The sequence below is a fragment of the Balaenoptera physalus genome, assembly GCF_965194825.1.
Source record: "Balaenoptera physalus genome assembly, chromosome: 9".
Taxonomy (NCBI): Eukaryota; Metazoa; Chordata; class Mammalia; order Artiodactyla; family Balaenopteridae; genus Balaenoptera; species Balaenoptera physalus.
Window position 1 is genome coordinate 89,862,794 of NC_138888.1, and position 17,304 is coordinate 89,880,097.

General features: G+C 37.0%; 1 protein-coding gene across 10 annotated transcripts in view; it reads left to right on the forward strand.

Moving 5' to 3' along the window:
- SNAP91 (synaptosome associated protein 91) overlaps positions 1-17,304 on the forward strand; it is a 171,432-nt gene that overhangs the window by 68,212 nt on the left and 85,916 nt on the right. For all 10 annotated transcript variants that reach the window (XM_082474181.1, XM_082474184.1, XM_082474185.1 and 7 more), the window contains exons 5-9: positions 450-552; positions 2,283-2,376; positions 4,016-4,127; positions 11,906-12,012; positions 16,019-16,060. In XM_082474181.1, coding sequence (XP_082330307.1) covers positions 450-552; positions 2,283-2,376; positions 4,016-4,127; positions 11,906-12,012; positions 16,019-16,060 — 458 coding nt within the window. The remainder of the gene's footprint in view (positions 1-449; positions 553-2,282; positions 2,377-4,015; positions 4,128-11,905; positions 12,013-16,018; positions 16,061-17,304) is intronic.

Consider the following 17,304-nt stretch of genomic DNA (forward strand, 5'->3'; position numbering starts at 1 on the left):
AATGAAATGAAAAAGTACTTTCCCAATTAAAAATAATCCAGTTTTAAATGTTTTTTTGTAAATTAATAGAATTTGTACTGCAGTCATTTGTTCATTCAGCATATTTACTGGTTGTCTATTACGTATAAGGCAAGCACACCAAGCAAGTGGATAGTTCTCAGATAGCTACATGTATTAAATCTGAAACAGTGAACAAAAATGCAAGGAAAAATCAGAAAAGACATTCTGTACAAAGATGGTAGCATATCTAAATTGAATAGTCTTGGAATGTCTCATGCCAAAAGTATTTTTGCCTGAAGTAGGATTTTAAATGAGGCCTGGCTGGTACACTTATTGACCTCATCTTAGAATTATTTACATTTGAGGAGTTTAAAAAAAAATTGGAACTAGCAAAGCACAGTTGAAGGTATTTTATTAATTAGTTTTATCTCCTCTGCCCCTCCCCCCAGGTTATGATATGTCTACCTTCATAAGGCGCTATAGTAGATATTTGAATGAAAAGGCTTTCTCTTACAGACAGATGGCATTTGATTTTGCCAGAGTGAAGAAAGGGTATGTTTTTTCTTTCTCATATTTATTTGAGCAGAAGTCTTTGAGACATACTTGATTTATCTTAACTAAGTTAATTGCCAACTAGTTTTGATCATGAAGGCCCAGTTTATAATAACCTAAAAAAAAACTCAATTAATAATATTATGCAAGTATAGCCTTGTGGTTGCAATGTTACTTATTTATATTTTCATGCAGAAAATCTGATTTGCTGCTCAGAGTTGACATGGTACAACATTTTATTTTGTTAAAATCAACTCAAAATTCTTGAACAGTTATATACCTTCAAATAATTTTAAATGGAGAGAATTTAAACAAGTTTCATTTAAAAGAACATGGCTGTAGTCGACAATAGTTATTTCAATGTGTTTTGATTGAGGTGAAACTGAACTGTATGTATGTGTGGAGATCTGTCACAGATCTGGAGGACAGATAATACTGTCCTACTATTATACATGCACACACACAAACACATGAAAACACACCATATTTGAACTAATTATTAATACTAACCATTGATTAGGAAAAGCTCATTGATACAGACTCCTTGCATGTTTAATTCATAATTGCTATTTATTTCCCTCTAAATAGATGTTTGAATTTAATCGAAAGTGTTCAGCTATAAATCTGTGCAAATCTTGTATCCATTCCTACTTTGAAATAATGGCAACATATTGTACAAAGTTTAATATTTTAGTCTCAAGAATTCACACAAAGAGATATAACTCTGTTTTCTGATAGCTGACCTAAACTTAGCTTTGAACTACTTTTTTTTATCATGGTAGTGAAAAATATAAACTTGCCTATTCAAAATAAACTAGTTTCTTGTGGGTGAACATTTTATAAAATGAAGGTTTGACTTCATCCCCATCTCATTAGAGATGATTCTAGTTCCTGTGCCTCCCTCTGACTTCTTACGTGGCCCTGGGCAGCCGTGGCTGATGTTCCGAGCTGGACTGTGACCTCTCCACAATATGTCCAGAGCCTTCTTAGAAACTTCTGCACCGCTGAGTGGGCACATAAGGGCACTTGGGGTTGCTTTCCCTACCGTTGAGGTGGGAGAGACTGAAAGCTGCCATTATCAGCGCGGTCACGTCACCTGGGCATTTTCCTCAGCTGTTTCATTCCTGCTGCTCCTTGACCATCTCTGGATACAGGAGCTCCCTAAGAGGCCCGTGGGTGGATGCAGGCTTCAGTGCCCCCTACGATGCACCCTTCAGTGCTAACCTCCAGTCACGTTCTCTACAGCTGGTTAAACTCAGCTCTTTTTGACCAAACTGCATATCAGAATGCTTTTTTCTTCATTTGATGATTAATAGTATAAATTCTACTCCCAGTCCTACAGCTTTTGAAGACTTCCAAGACATGTTTTCTCTTTCTCTCTCTCTCAAAAACAAACAAACTGGGGTTTAGTAAACTTAGATTTTTAATACTAGTATTTCTGTTATAGATTTAGAAAAATCCATTCATAAATTCAGCTGGCCTCTTTTATCCAGACCACATTGCTTTCTTCCTGAGGGCAGTGCATAGAAGGCACGGCCTGTGTGGTTAAGGAATGCAAGTGGGTAAGAAGGAGTATAGAGAAGGGACCCAACCAAAGCCTCTTCACATCTCAGAATCATCCCAGGAGATTAACAAGGAAATGGGAGGAAAACAGTTTGGAACAATGCATGTGGTCTCAAATTTTCCACATACAAGTAAGCTTTACCTTTTTGGTTTTTTTTAAATTGTAGGGCTGATGGTGTCATGAGGACAATGGCTCCTGAGAAACTACTGAAGAGTATGCCCATACTACAGGGACAGATTGATGCGCTGCTGGAATTTGACGTACGTATCTCACCAGAAAATGCTTCTTACACAATCATGCTGCCTTTTATTTGAAGGTGGGCTACAGATAAAGAATTTCCTCAGGAAACAGATTTAGGTCTCCCTCATATAGTTGAATTAGATGAACACTTAGTTTAGGCTGTCAGTGAGGTATAGAGGATTTTGGTTGTCCAGACTGTCAGAGTTTACAGGTGTTTACTTCAGTCATGGAAAACTACGAGTGGTGCATTCTTGGATCCCCATGTTCAGAGCAGGATGGTGGCCTCCTGTTGTGTTTGACAGGATAAAGTAGCTGCAAAACGTATGCTCAGGCAGCTAAATACCCCAGCCTGCTATTAGAAACTATTTTATACAGTCTGTTTAAATGGTACCATCCGTGGAAGAGAATTATTTTTGTTTTGTCATGGTCCTTCTTCCTGCCAATACTAACGTGGCTTGTCTCTTAAAACCAAACCTGTATCTTGACTGTGATGGTGGATACACTAACTTACACATGCGGTAAGATTATATAGAACTAAACATACGCACAACAGGTAAAACGGGAAATCTGAGTAAGATGGGTGGATTGTATTGATATCAGTATCCTGGTTGTGATACGTACTATAATTTTGCAAGATGTTACCTCTGGGAGAAACTGGTAAGTAGTACATGGGAATCTCTATATTTTTTTACAGTTTCATGTGGATTTGCAGTTATTTCAAACTAAAAATTTTAATTAATGAAACATATCTGATTCGTGAAAATAAAATGTTCTGCCATGTAGGAAGATTCTTAACTCACATTGTTAGCTTTCCTCTGTTTTGGTGGTTGCCTAAAACAAAGATTTTCCTCAAACATTAGTAACTAAAATCTCTGTTAAGATTATGGTTTCGTCTATTCTAGTCACAACACCCAACTCCTGTGAAATTTCATTTAAAGCAGCAAACCATCTTACTGTTTTTTGACAGATTTTACAGTAAGGACATCACTAGGTATATATGGAATTGCTTCTCTTAACTTTTTTTCTTATTATTCATTTTTGTTTGCTTTCCTTACCCTTAATGTTGGTACTATCTTACTTAAAGGAGAAAAGAAGTCAGAAAAGGAAAAAGAGCAGAGCATGAGGAGTTGTGAGCAAGGATTGGGAAATGGAGAGAAATTATTCTTCTTTGTGCTAATGATTAGAGTATTTGGTGGCTGCGTGAATACTGTGAGTCTCCAGAATTATTTTAGGGGTAGCCGACTAAGGTATGTTTTTCCTATGCTAGGCTTCCTCTTTGAGTCACTGCAGGCCCCTGGAGCCTGAACCCTTCCACAGAGATCATTACACAGGGGAAGGAGAAGAATGTAATATGGCATAGTAAAAGCAACAAGAGTCCAGGTGTTCAAAAGTTGGATTTGATTTATCTGTGGATCATTAATCAAATAGAATGCATATATATATCTTATAATTGATAGGACTAACTTCATTGACTTAAATTGAAGCGAAAAAATAGACAATCCAGTTTTTGATATTGGTAGTGTTACTCAAAGAGTTATACAGCATTTGGTGAATATGAATGAATTTCTTAGTAATCATTTGAGACTTTTTAACGTGCTCTGAGAAAAATTGTCGTTTGATGATCTGCAGTTAACTTACGAAATTTTCATCTGTTTCTAGGTACATCCAAATGAACTAACAAATGGTGTCATAAATGCTGCATTTATGCTTCTTTTCAAGGACCTTATCAAACTTTTTGCTTGCTACAACGATGGAGTTATTAATTTACTTGGTAGGTAGAACTACTGAATGGTGTCTGTGAAGAGAGACTGTATCAGATGCAAAGATTTGGATGCTGCAGACTTCATAAAAATCTAAATACACAGCTCATTCAGGTCACATTTCTGTGTGTGTTCTTATGTCGAGATTAAGTGCAGGGAATGGAAAGCATTCTAGGTATTTTCAGCAGAAAGAGATTTCATACAGGGATTTTGATGCTTACAAAATTTTGGAATGACCGAAGGAGCAGGTTCTAGGCTTTGCCTCTTGGAATAAGTCCCGTAACGATACATAACTGTTCCACTGTGCTGACAACTACCTCTGATGCCTCCCCTGGAGGTGCTCCTATTTTGATGTAGTTCCATACATCTCACCATCTTTCCTTCGCCATAAAGTGAAAATCAGATAGATGCACTGCTTGACGTTTGGCCTACAGTAAAAGATTTCTTTCTACGGACAAGATCACCCCTTTCTGGGATATAATGACTCAGCAAACCACTTCCACCTAGTGCCAGTCTGAGAAAACATCTCTAAACCAAGCTTGAATTATTTTTTTCCCTCTGTCAGCTGGTCATAGGGATCTCCCCAGAGCCTATAGGCATGATTGGAGGGAGAAGTAGCCGTCCAGAAGATGTAGGTGCACTTGGGAGTATGAGCCACCTGTTCGTACAACCTACATGGGTATTCAGGCACTGCGTGAGGCTGATCACTTATATTACCACCTCCATTTGATGATGGAGTATATTCTTGCACTTGTCTAGCTTTATGGTTTGGTGTATAAGATATTGCTTGAGGTCTTATGATCACTTGACATTCTCTGGTGAGAACTTCAGTCTCTAGAAGCAAGCCTAGAGCAATTTTTCCAAAGGAGATCAGTTACTATCTGAAAAAGAAATGGCCCTGCTCCAAAGCGCTAGAGGCTTCTATTGTATTTTCCTATTGGCATGTGCCAGAGTTGTCCTGCAGCATTTGGATCTGCTGTAGACACTTGCAGTGCCTTTAGCTCTGCAAGAACAAAGGCCCGAGTGGCCCCAGGTTGGAGCAGTTGCAGAGTCTTCCTTGATCTGGGCCCTGCTTCCATCTGACACCATACACCGATACTCCGTTTAGAGCAGCACATACACATGTTGTCTGTGTTACCTCCGAAACCAAAAAAAGCTCAGCAAAACTTTCCCCTGCATTTTCGTTACAGGGAGTGCAAGGTGAAGCAATATGTCTTTCAGATGGAGGGGACCTTTGGACCCGCAGAAACTTCATTGATGTAGCAGTTCCCTGGGCTTTCATAGATTCTCTCTCCTTCCCTTTGACCTGCCTGTGACTTATTAGGCACCTGGCATACCTGAAATTCTTTCCCATCAGCTACAGTCAACCTGATGTCATCAAATGATATCCAGTGGCATTATGACAACCAGAGAGGTTAATATACTTGAAATAAGACAGTGACCATGTACCGGCATCCCTGCCAGATGAAAGAAAACTACTTCTGATGGGCTGTGTTTACTGGGATAGATAGAAAAGAACTTGCTAGTTTGATAGATACTTATCACATGTCAGCAACTATGTTGATTTTATGCTGGAAAGGAGGACACATCTGGATCTCTGCAAATAAGAATCATCACCTGATTAAGTTTCCAGTAACCTACAGTTCATCCCTAAGATTCACTCATCTTTTGCACAAACCAGATATGCAAGTTAACTGGGAATATGATGGAATTACTACCCTGTATCTTTGTAGAGATCAAGAAACCGATGTGGGGATCCTGCTAGGTTTAAAGTATTTCTGTGTATTTCAAAGTATTTCATCTATGTATTCAGGAAACTGGGGAAATAACCACTGATAGTTTCATGCATCCACTGGATCTAATTTTTTTTAATCTCCTAATCCCCAGAAAGCCTCCATTCAGATTGGTAGAAAATATAGTGACATTTTGGATCCCCAGAGACTAGCATCGGCTTAGAGTCTGTGTCCCTGAACATTCTGCGTATGTTCCCTTTCCCATGTGTGTAGTCACTCTGGTAAATGTCCCTTTGCAGAAGAGTAGGAATAGATGCTTTTAGCTGTGTTTCAAGGCTCTTACTCAAGAATATCTGGAGGGCTTATTAAAATTGAGGTTGCTGTATACTAACCCAAAGTTTCTAATTCAGTAGGTCTGGGGTAGGGCCTGAGAATTTGCATATCTAGTGAGGGCCTGGATGGTGCTGGGTCTGGGGGACTACAGTTCGGGAACCACTGTGTTAGATCCACTTCCGGATGTTCAGGCCAGCATTTTTTTTTTTAACATCTTTATTGGAGTATAATTGCTTTACAGTGGTGTGTTAGTTTCTGCTTTATAACAAAGTGAATCAGCTATACATGTACATATATCTTCATATCTCCTCCCTCTTGCTTCTCCCTCCCACCCTCCCTATCCCACCCCTGTAGGTGGTCACGAAGCACCGAGCTGATCCCCCTGTGCTATGCAACTGCTTCCCACTAGCTATCTGTTTTACATTTGGTAGTGTATATATGTCAGTGCTACTCTCTCACTTCGTCCCAGCTTACCCTTCCCACTCCCTGTGTCCTCAAGTCCATTCTCTACATCTGCATCTTTATTCCTGTCCTGCCCCTAGGTTCATCAGAACCTTTTTTTTTTTTTTAGATTCCATATGTATGTGTTAGCATACAGTATTTGTTTTTCTCTTTCTGACTTACTTCACTCTGTAGGACAGACTCTAGGTCCATCCACCTCACTACAAATAACTCAATTTCGTTTCTTTTTATGGCTGAGTAATATTCCATTGTATATATGTGGGACATCTTTATCCATTCATTGGTTGATGGACACTTAGGTTGCTTCCATGGCCAGCATTTTGAATCGGTGCTTCTTGGCATGTTCACCCAAATTGATGAATTATCAGTGACATCATAAAAACGAACGTAATGGTCCTTCTTTACTGCTCAGAACCTTTAGAATTTATTTGAATTCTCTAGATTTTTATCAATTAGGATTGCCTGATTCAGGAGGAAAAAAATACAGGACATCTCGTTCAATTTGTATTCAGATCAACGTGAGTAACTTTTTTAGTATTAGTTAAGTCCCATGGAATATCTGGGACCTACTGATGCTAAAAATTATTTTTTACAATTTAAATTTAACTCAGTGTCTTTTATTTTATCTGGCATCCCGACTGCCAACATGAATTTGCACAGTCTTACACTTCTTTTAGCATGTATGTTTTTTTCCTCGAGTCAGGCTTTGTACTTGTCTCCCGAGGACATGCTGGATTGCTGGGTTCTAAATCTCATTCTAGGTATTGAAGCAGTTGGCAAGGGGAAGGGAGTAAGAAGTAGAGGGACGGAGCACGAGGAGAATTTTTATTCCCTCGTGGAAGGTGGGTTGATTACAGGATCTCCAAGCAACGCAGGACCAGCCTCTTCAGACTGAGAAAGAAAAGCTTTTTCCAACAAGGGTAGCTCATGTTGGTTTGAATCTACCCAAGTACTTTCCTTTCCAGTTTTCTTTTTCAGTAAGAGTCCTAACTTTCACAAAGGAGACCATGTTGAAGCTGGAAATTTAACTTGCCCACATACATTATAATTCAGCAACTCACAAGATTAGACTCTGTGACTTTAGCGATCACAGCCCTGTGTCTGTAAGGATAAGATTATTTTAGGGCAGCCTGGAGTACCACAGTCTGACCAGAGCCTTGAGCCAGTCATTTTACATCCTGTGTTGTCATTTCCCTTTTTAAGCTCTCCAGTGGGGTCGGGAGCAGCCGTCCACCCCACAGTTCCATCTGCCTTGTTCTCATCACGGTCTATCCCCGCAGCTGCTTGTCCTGATAAGCTTCATTCTAGGTGCTTATTTCAGAAAACCACAGGTCATAATTTAAGTCATTATTTTGCTCCTGTGCAGCACAGATTCCGAGAATCCCATTCTCCACTAGTTGCAGGTGGTTATCACTGCCTTCAAATTCATTCAGGTTACATATCTAATCCCAGATTCCTCCCTTGGACATTTTTGAGCATCTGATTTCTACAGCCTCTTCAGCCACCAAATACTGTGTCTATGCAAGAAACAGAAACCACTCTACGTATTCTAAATAGAAAGGGATTCAAAACAAGGGGTTAGGTCCTCATTTAATTATGGGAAGCCTGCAGGACCTGGTTCTGGTCTCGGCCCCCTGAGATGCTCCTGAAGTAACCAGTTCTGTGCTCTAGGGAAGTTACTGCTTACGAGGCCACTACTAGAAAGTATGCTGAAACCACCTGGGCTGCCTTACACCACTAGGGAGCTGGAGAATGGACACTTGAAGCCATAATCCAGGGAGTAGGGAGTCAGATCGAGTGGCTGTGACTGTGACAGTTATTCCCTAAAGCCCAGGAAAGCTGGAGGGTGACAGTGAAATGCTGTGAAAGATAGCTCACCCTCCAGGGATCTTATCACTTGCCATGAGAAACAGCTGTTCAGGTACAGGAAGCCTGCTGCTGCTGCCACAGTTTCACCTTCCAGATCGCCCACAGGTCTGTCTAATGTGCAGAACTAAATTTGCATCCAGATCCCTGGCTTCTCATGAGTCTAGAAAAAAGATAGAATGGAGTTGGGTGAGCCAGTCATCAACATCGAATACAGTGCCCTGGGAGGTTTTGCCTTTCCTGGGGAAAGATTCCTGCCTGTGGTGTGCAGTTCAAAACCACATCACCTTTATTTCAGGTGAGGGAGTTTGGTGGCAAGCCAAGTAAGGTAGACTTTTCCATTCGCTTTTGCTGGCTGATCTTAATCTTCTTTACAACTCATAAAGGTGAGCTTTTGCTAAAGTTCATGTCCAGCCATCTGCTGTTTTGCTTTCTCTGTGTATTCTTCACTGGGAAACTTATTATTTCCATTATGAGGAGTCTCACATCTATCCTTTCAGTCCTTCCCTTCCTCCTGAGCTTCAGTTTTGCACGTCTACTTATTTGTCGACACTTAAATTTAAATATTGTGTTCTTACCTCAAACTCGGCAGTCTCTGAAACTGAACTCTTGAATTTGCCCTTCCTAATCTCCTTGTTTCTGTTTATATATAATTAGTCTTTTAAACCTGAAACCTCAGTTCTCTTTGAGTTGCCCACTGACTAAAATCTGTGCCAGTCAGAAATGAAATTCTGTTGATTCATTCTCATCCTCTCTCCCCAGTGTACCCCCGCTTCATCCCCACTTCTGCTTCATGAACATTGGACTTAATGCCTTTACCGTTGATTTAGCAATTAAAGATGTTAAGTCATGTGACTCTCCTCTATTATTATCTTGAACACTCCTTAAATGCTGCTGTGCTTTACTTTATGTTGACTTTACAGATGGAGTGTATTAAGCATGCATTTTCTCCTTATATTAAAATAATAAACATTCAATGTATATTTTTTATTTCATTTAATTTGAAAAAGAGAGTCTCTTGCCTAAGATTAGCAGCAGAAAAGGAGAAGAGTTGTACCTTTTCATATTAGAGACCTAACCTTTCAAAAGTGGTAGTTGTACATTCTGGCCTCACGACACTGTGGCGTTGAGTGGCCTTCATTCAGCATTGTCAACTTGCTCTTGTGAAAGTAACACTCTAGAAGAGAAGTATATGCAGTATCCCAAGTGTTTTGAGACAGGTCTGTTTTTTGTTTGTTTATTAACTAAGCGCTAGGAATTAACTTTATAAATATATCATGGGTGAGTCTTAGTCAAGGACTTCATGACCAGATCTCTACATCTAATGTTGGAATCAACAGTGGTGCAAATCTTAGCAAACATTTTGTCACTGTAATGAAACTCTGACGCATGAATAAGAAGATGCTTCCCTTACTGACTAGTGGTCGTTAGTAATAGCCTACATGCAAGGTCTCAGTTTGTTTCACAGGGATGAGATATATTTTCATCTGGTTCTTTTCCTCGGACAGTTATTCTGCAAAAGTCAGTACTAATATGACAAGGGAATTCATCAACACTTTATAAAGATTCATGTTACAAATGTCAATATTTGATCATTTCAGGTACTGAAAATCAACATATGTTATCTTTATTATGAAAGAAAGAGACTCATTTCTGGGTGACCCATCCCCTCTGTTAAAAGTGTTAATTTCTCTGGTCTCTTAAGCGGGTGAGGGAACTTTACAGCTTTGTATTGATCAGTACATGCTGCTTTGCTGTGTCATTACCACTGTTACAGAAACACTTATGAGATTATAACCTAAAACCATCATTATTGAAAGTCTTTTGTTACTGAATCCTAAATTACCACAAAAGATACAAACAACTTAAAACGCATCCAGAGGAGACAAAAAAACACTGCTTAAAATTTTGATGCATTGGTTCTAAGAGGAGATTGAGATTATTCAGTTTGATTTCTCTTTTTGTGTTATCACTGAAGATCTGATTCAAATAAATAAACTTATAGTAAAGAAAAGTAATTTAGACACTTGGAAGAAATTGTTTATGTGAAGATTGTTTAAAAGGAAAGAAAGGTGTGTTTTACCAGAATAAGTCCTTATTTTCAAAGGTTTAAACTGAAAAGATTTGTTCCCCTGTAACACCATATTTCTGTCTCTAGCTTAGAAGACGGGGTGGGTGGACAAAGAAAGTATCCTTAAATTTGGCCATTTTTTAAAAGACCCACTTTCCTCTCAAATCTTAACAACTAGAAAACATTATGTGTTTGTTTTCTTGATCTTTTTGCTTCCCTCGAATACCCTACAGGGGAGGTCCATGTTAAAAGTAAAATTACCAAAAGACTGTCAACAGAAGGTAATGAGTAGCTGCCCTCAATAATTAATTCTTTGTGTAATTATATATTATTAAACCTTTCTTGAGAAAATTAAAAATACTTTTGAGGTAGTAAAATTACATGCCGAATGAAATCCAGAACTTTCAAATGTGAGAGTGCATAAAAATAGCATATGTTTAACCATGTGCAAATATGAAATAATGGAGATACTGAGCCGTCAGTTATGATCCAGGGTTGCCAGGGAGCTATTGTAGACACTGGCCGACTGTGTCTCCATCTGCAATGTCAATAATTTTGACTGAATGAACGGATGAATGACTGGCTAGGGGAAACACTGTTAAAGTGCTAGTTTTCTTCGAAACATGTATGGAGAAAATACACTCTCATACTACAGTTATAATTCATGACTGAATTCTAGTCTTGGGAGGCAGAAGAGAACAGCAAAAGGACCCTTTGTTTTTCTGTCTAGAAAGCTAAAAGTTGAGAAAGAGGATACGATTATAGACTAGAAAGGACGAAACTCCACTATGTTATAACAAAAAGACATAATGTTTGAAAGAAATAGTTAATGACCAGTAAAAGCAAGTATCACTTATATGGAGTGTAGACAATTTAAAGAATTCTTTAATTCAGGGAACTTTATAGATTATTGCTTTATAATATATAGATTATTGCTTTATAGTGAACTAGTAAGAAAAAAAGGATGCTGTAGGGTGCAGTTTTAACTTTTGAGATTGTTATCAGCAAGAATTTGATGCTGTTTTCTGAAACAGAATATTACAATATATGTATCATGAAGTATACCTGTTGTGACAATTAATATATGCTTCTACTTTAACTGTATTTTCATTATTTAAATTGTTTCATGTGAGACACCTTAGAACATAACACCTTTCCTAAACTACTCAGACCTCCCTTGTTTAGGTGTTTTTAATATTTCCCATAAGTTTTAGTGCCAAGTGTTTTGATTCAAACATTAAAGTTGTAAGTAATAGTATCAATGTAAGCTTAGAAGCAGATTGAATATAATACACTTTTCGAAATGCTTATCTATCTCTTCTAGAAAAGTTTTTTGAAATGAAGAAAGGACAATGTAAAGATGCTCTAGAAATTTACAAACGATTTCTAACTAGGATGACACGAGTGTCTGAATTTCTCAAAGTTGCAGAGGTAAGTAATATTAACACATGTATCTGGAGTAAACAGTAGAGTTCATAATCTGGCATGACATTCTGCCACAGAGTCACAGGTTATTAGGGTTGGAAGTGGCCTTGGAAGACATTTCATCCTGCTTCTCACCCAGAGCTGTGCTCTGCACTCTTGCATTTCAATCAGAAGATCATCCTGTGTCCAAATAAAAGTTTCATGGATGATGAGCTCACAGCTTTGCAAGGTGGTTTGTCCCTCCATCTCACCTCATGGCTGTCCTTGATTGTAAGAAAGTGCTTCCTTTGTATTGAACTGTAGAAAAAAGCCCTTAGAAAAGTCTGTCCATTGTTCTCAGTGTGTAAACGATAAACCCTGACTTTTCTTACTTTGTCAAAATGATTTCAATACAAGGAAAAAAGAAAACAAAGTATAATTAATTTTATAAAGTTTATAAATTGTGTCTTAAGGATGTCTCTTTATACGTAATCACAGTAACTGTGTAACCATCAAGTTGTTGTTCCTGAGGTTATCTGTAAATTGGTGTCTTCTCTTATGAAATCCAATGATTGACTCATAGTGGAAATTGTGACATTTTATTACAATCCTTTGTCAGGGTGACAAATGGGTTCTTATCTTGCTTGTCAACTAACTGATTGCTAGGGCTGACTGAAGTGTTTTGTGGGAAGGGTTCTGAAGCTCACCAGCAAAGCACTAAATGCTGTGGACGTGGGACATTCATGCCATGTTTTTGATGTTTTCGCCATTTTCAGAATATAGCACAAGAACAGGCATTTATACACATAATTTCAAAAGCACTCTAGCCCAAGCATTATTCTTCAAATTTCATTTATTCACAGGAGTGATAATTGTCACATTTAAATTCCAAGACCAAAATAATCTTGCAAAATACTATCTCTTGAGCTTAGATCCATACAGTTTATAATCAGAATTTGTTAAAAAAAATCAATATGGGAAACAAAAGGTAAAGATTAGCTTAATAAATTACGTATACATTAAAGCATGTTCATGTATATTTCCATGGGTTTATTGATGTTGGTGGCCTTTAAGGAAGGATAGAATTGCTTGAAACTTTTGCTGCTACACAAGTTTTGTTCTTTGTATTTGATAGGATTTTCCCATGGTTCAACTGTAATTATCAATGTAATCTAGCAAAATTTGCTTAATTTCTTTCTGTGAGAAGATCAGTTATACCTAAACACCCAGGGCAGAGGATTATTTCACTGTTGGATTAATTCCTGGTGCACATGCTTCCCAGTGTTCCCATCTGATGTTGTGTATATCGGAAAAGTAAAGAGCTGGACATGTTACAGTTTGGGGTAAATATTTCTCTAATCAGCATAATAAGGCTGGGCTAAAGGTCTCCGTGAGAAAAAGGGTGCTTATATATCAGTTCCTTCTATTCTTACATGTGAAATTTTACTTTGTGTCTCTTGATAACCTCGTGTTATCACAGGCCCATTTCAGGCCGCTGAGAAGGAGATATACAGAAATTAGATGTCATTTTGAGAGTTTGTCTTTAAACAACATAATAATAAATATTTTAATTTTATTCAAACATGACTAAGACTTTTTATAGAATGGATACTAATTTACAAAATTATTTTTAATAGAATAAACATTAATCGCAATGGGTTAACCATTAGTGTTTTCTTTCACATTTAAATCGCATTGTTCATAATTTAAACACTAACTGTTTGGATACCAGTGTTGAATCGTTTGGTTATGATTGGTAAATACAGAAAGTTTTCAGCAAATATACGAAGCTTCTCTTTTCTACCAAGCAGTGCTTGTGTGGTGTACATATGTATGGACTCCTACCCAATAAGCTACCCTGTTGTTAATACCATTTGCCTGAAGAATGTGTAGATGACTTGCAAGAATGTTGTTTTTAAAATACAACTCTCTATATAGGCTATATGGCAAATGTTAACATTAAGTTTCCCATCGTATTAAAAGAAATGTGGAGTAATTGAATAATTCCTATGGATATATTCAAATTTTGCACAGAGGAATTGCTTGAAGTACAGAAAACTTCCCGTGCTTTGAATTCTTATACTGAAGTCTCCTAAAGCAGACAACTGAAACTTTGTAAAATGGTTATTTTACAAGTAATAGGCATGTCTGCTAAACGCACTTACCTTTTATAGAACTAAGTTATTCTTAGTTTGCCATTCCAAGGTAAATACCAACTCATAGGAGTTATGTCTCCCAGAATACTTGCAGACAGAAAGTGATGAGATTTCTGTAATATAATCACACTTCAGCTCCATCCTCCAACTTCATTGTGGTTCAGAAGTTCAGGACAGTAAGAATAGCAAAGTAAAGGAAGAATTTCTTTAACAGAGTTACCTACTTAATAGAATCGCATCACCTTTTAAGGAGGTGATTCCAATATTAGGGACCCATAATGCTTTAATTTAACAAACACTGACCTCATTCATATTCATATTTATTTTAATGGATCATCTCAAGAGGTATTGAAATATGGAAATAAATAGAATGAAGTTGCCTTAATTTATAATTTCCATACTTTGAAAGAATGTGAGTTTAGGGCAGACATAAGACAGCCCCCAGCAAAGAATTATCATCCCAAAGTGTCACTAGTGCCAAGGCTGAGAAGCACTGCTTTATTTTTTATTTTTTTCAACATCTTTATTGGAGTATAATTGCTTTACAATGGTGTGTTAGTTTCTGCTTTATAACAAAGTAAATCAGCTATACATATACATATATCCCCATATCTCTTCCCTGTTGCGTCTCCCTACGCTGCTTTAGATATAGAAAAGACAAAGGAAAGAAGTTAGCTCAGCATTTGACACACAAGTGGACTTGCGCCTCTCCAGTTTGCCTTATTGTCTTTCAGGAGCCGACACTTAGGCTTCCTGTATTGGCTTCCACATTTCCATCAGCATAACGAAGCACTTCGTTTCTCACAGAGAGACTTGGGTTAACCCTCTTTGTTTCTTTAAGCCTCAATTCCATCATTTATATAGAATGAGAGAATGAAGTTATGATTTGTATTTTTCCCCAGCTTTTTATTTTGAACACTTGTCAAACCTACAAAAGAGTTGATAAACTTGTATAGTGAACACCTGTGTACTCTCTTCGTTGATTCACCTTTATTAATATATTCCCATATTTGCAGTCTTGCTAGCACTTTCTTTTTCTGCCCCTCCCTCCCTCCCTTCTCTTCCTTCCCCAAGCTACCAAAATTTAAAATTCACATATGCTTTTATCTAGTAATCCCACTTCTACAAATGTGTCCTACAGATGTGTCCACACAGGTGCAAAGTGATGTGTGCAGCATTTCTTGCAATGGCAAGGGATTGCAAGCAACTTAAGTGTTCATTAATAGGTGACTTGTTAAATAAATTATAAGACAAGGAAGCTGTTTAAAAATGAGGAAATTCTGTGTATTAATATGGATATAGTTCCAAGATGTATTGTTAAATGAAAAGTATAATCCCAGTATACATAATACACTATTATTGTATAACAATGTGGGAAATAACTATATATTTATGGATTTCCTATTTCCTTGGATATGCATAAAGAAACTCTGGAAGGATACATCTTGGATGTCACAGTGGTTCTCTCTGTGTGAGGAAGGGTGGAAGCTACACCCTGAACAAGTTATTAAAATTCAGTGAACATTCCCTGTCCAGAGGACTGACTGGGCATAATTAACAATTTAAATTTAGTCGAAGCATTTTTTAAAAATTTTAGTTGCCATTAACCATGGAGGAAACCTTTTACACTTCAGTTTCCTAAGTTCTTTTTTCGGGTTCTAGCAAAATTCTATACATTTGTTGTATCTATATTGCCAAAATCATTGCTCTTATATTGAGTGGGAAACTCCGCAAAAAGCACATATTCAAAGTGAGATTGATATATATAATAATAATTATTTTATACCAAGATTGAGCTGTGGTTTTAACTAATTCTATAGGTGATCTAAGAAATTAATTTTTAAAAACCTATTAAGTAACTTTTTTTTAATCCGCAGCAAGTTGGCATTGATAAAGGTGACATTCCTGACCTCACACAGGTAAGTGATTCTCTGAGTGAAAAATTTAGTATGCATGAAATTATTAATCCATAGTTCACCATAAATGGTCTTACCTAGGGCAGAGGCTTGTAAGCATTTAATGCATTTTTGAATGTAGGCCAACCACCTTTCTTGGAAATCCTTCTAACTTACAATTTTTTTTTTAGCTATTAAATATATTTCTGGAGATAATATGAATATTTTCCTACTCTTATAAAATCGTTTCTTCTTTAAAGGCAACTGTATTTAATTATTGAGCTCATTTTTTCATTCTTAAACTTGAATCAAAAGGAAGCCTTGAAAAATGTTTAAAAAGTGTTTTATCCATGAAATGTGACTATTCATAGGCATGTAATCAGAACATTTGAACTGTTCTTCCTGCTTCTTCTCCTAGTTTTCAACATGTCCCAGGGATGGAGGAGGGGCACGAATAGCAAGAACACTGAGGTTGTAGTTCCACTATTCAATACACTGATTCTTGTCTCCCCTGTGAAGGGGAGGAATTTCTATATACAAGAGAACTTTTTAAAAAAAATAGTAGTGGTGGATGAGTGATTTTCTGGGGACTATCTAGGAAGCAAAACAATAGTAGAGCTTCCTTATCAATCCTTTTATCTGTTAAGAGGGTACATTGTACGGCTCCTTGGATGTAGAATCAAGATCATTCACATGTGCAGAATTACTGTAGGACCTTTCTCATAATTGGCAGGAACTGTTTTTGTTTAATCAACTTGTCATTCTGCTACAGTAAATTTCTGTTCCAAACATGTTCTTTAACTAGAAATAGATGATAGGAGAGAGTTAAGAACTGCTACCATATATACCAGTAATGAATATATGAGTTTTCTGTCTTTGCAAATAAAAAAAAGTTATTGTAATTGAAGAAAATTGTCATAATGAAAGATTACCCATTTTTAATAGTATCAAAATGTGTTTAATAATTTCTTATCTTTATTATCCCTTAAAATGTTTCTATATTTAAATGTTAACCTTAAATTTTTATTAAAAATTAGGGAAACCCAAAGTAATGGTCTCTGTATTTACATTATTAAAATACCAATTAAATGCCAAGAATTCTTCATAAATAAAATCCACAGAACAATTCAGAAAATGATGGCATTGTATTTTTTTATTTAAAAGTTGGGGGAAAGTGCCTTCTAATAGACAGAATATTAGTATAAAATATTTTTGCTACTATGAGAAGATAGTGTTCTTTGATCAGGTGCATACCTAAATAAGATATT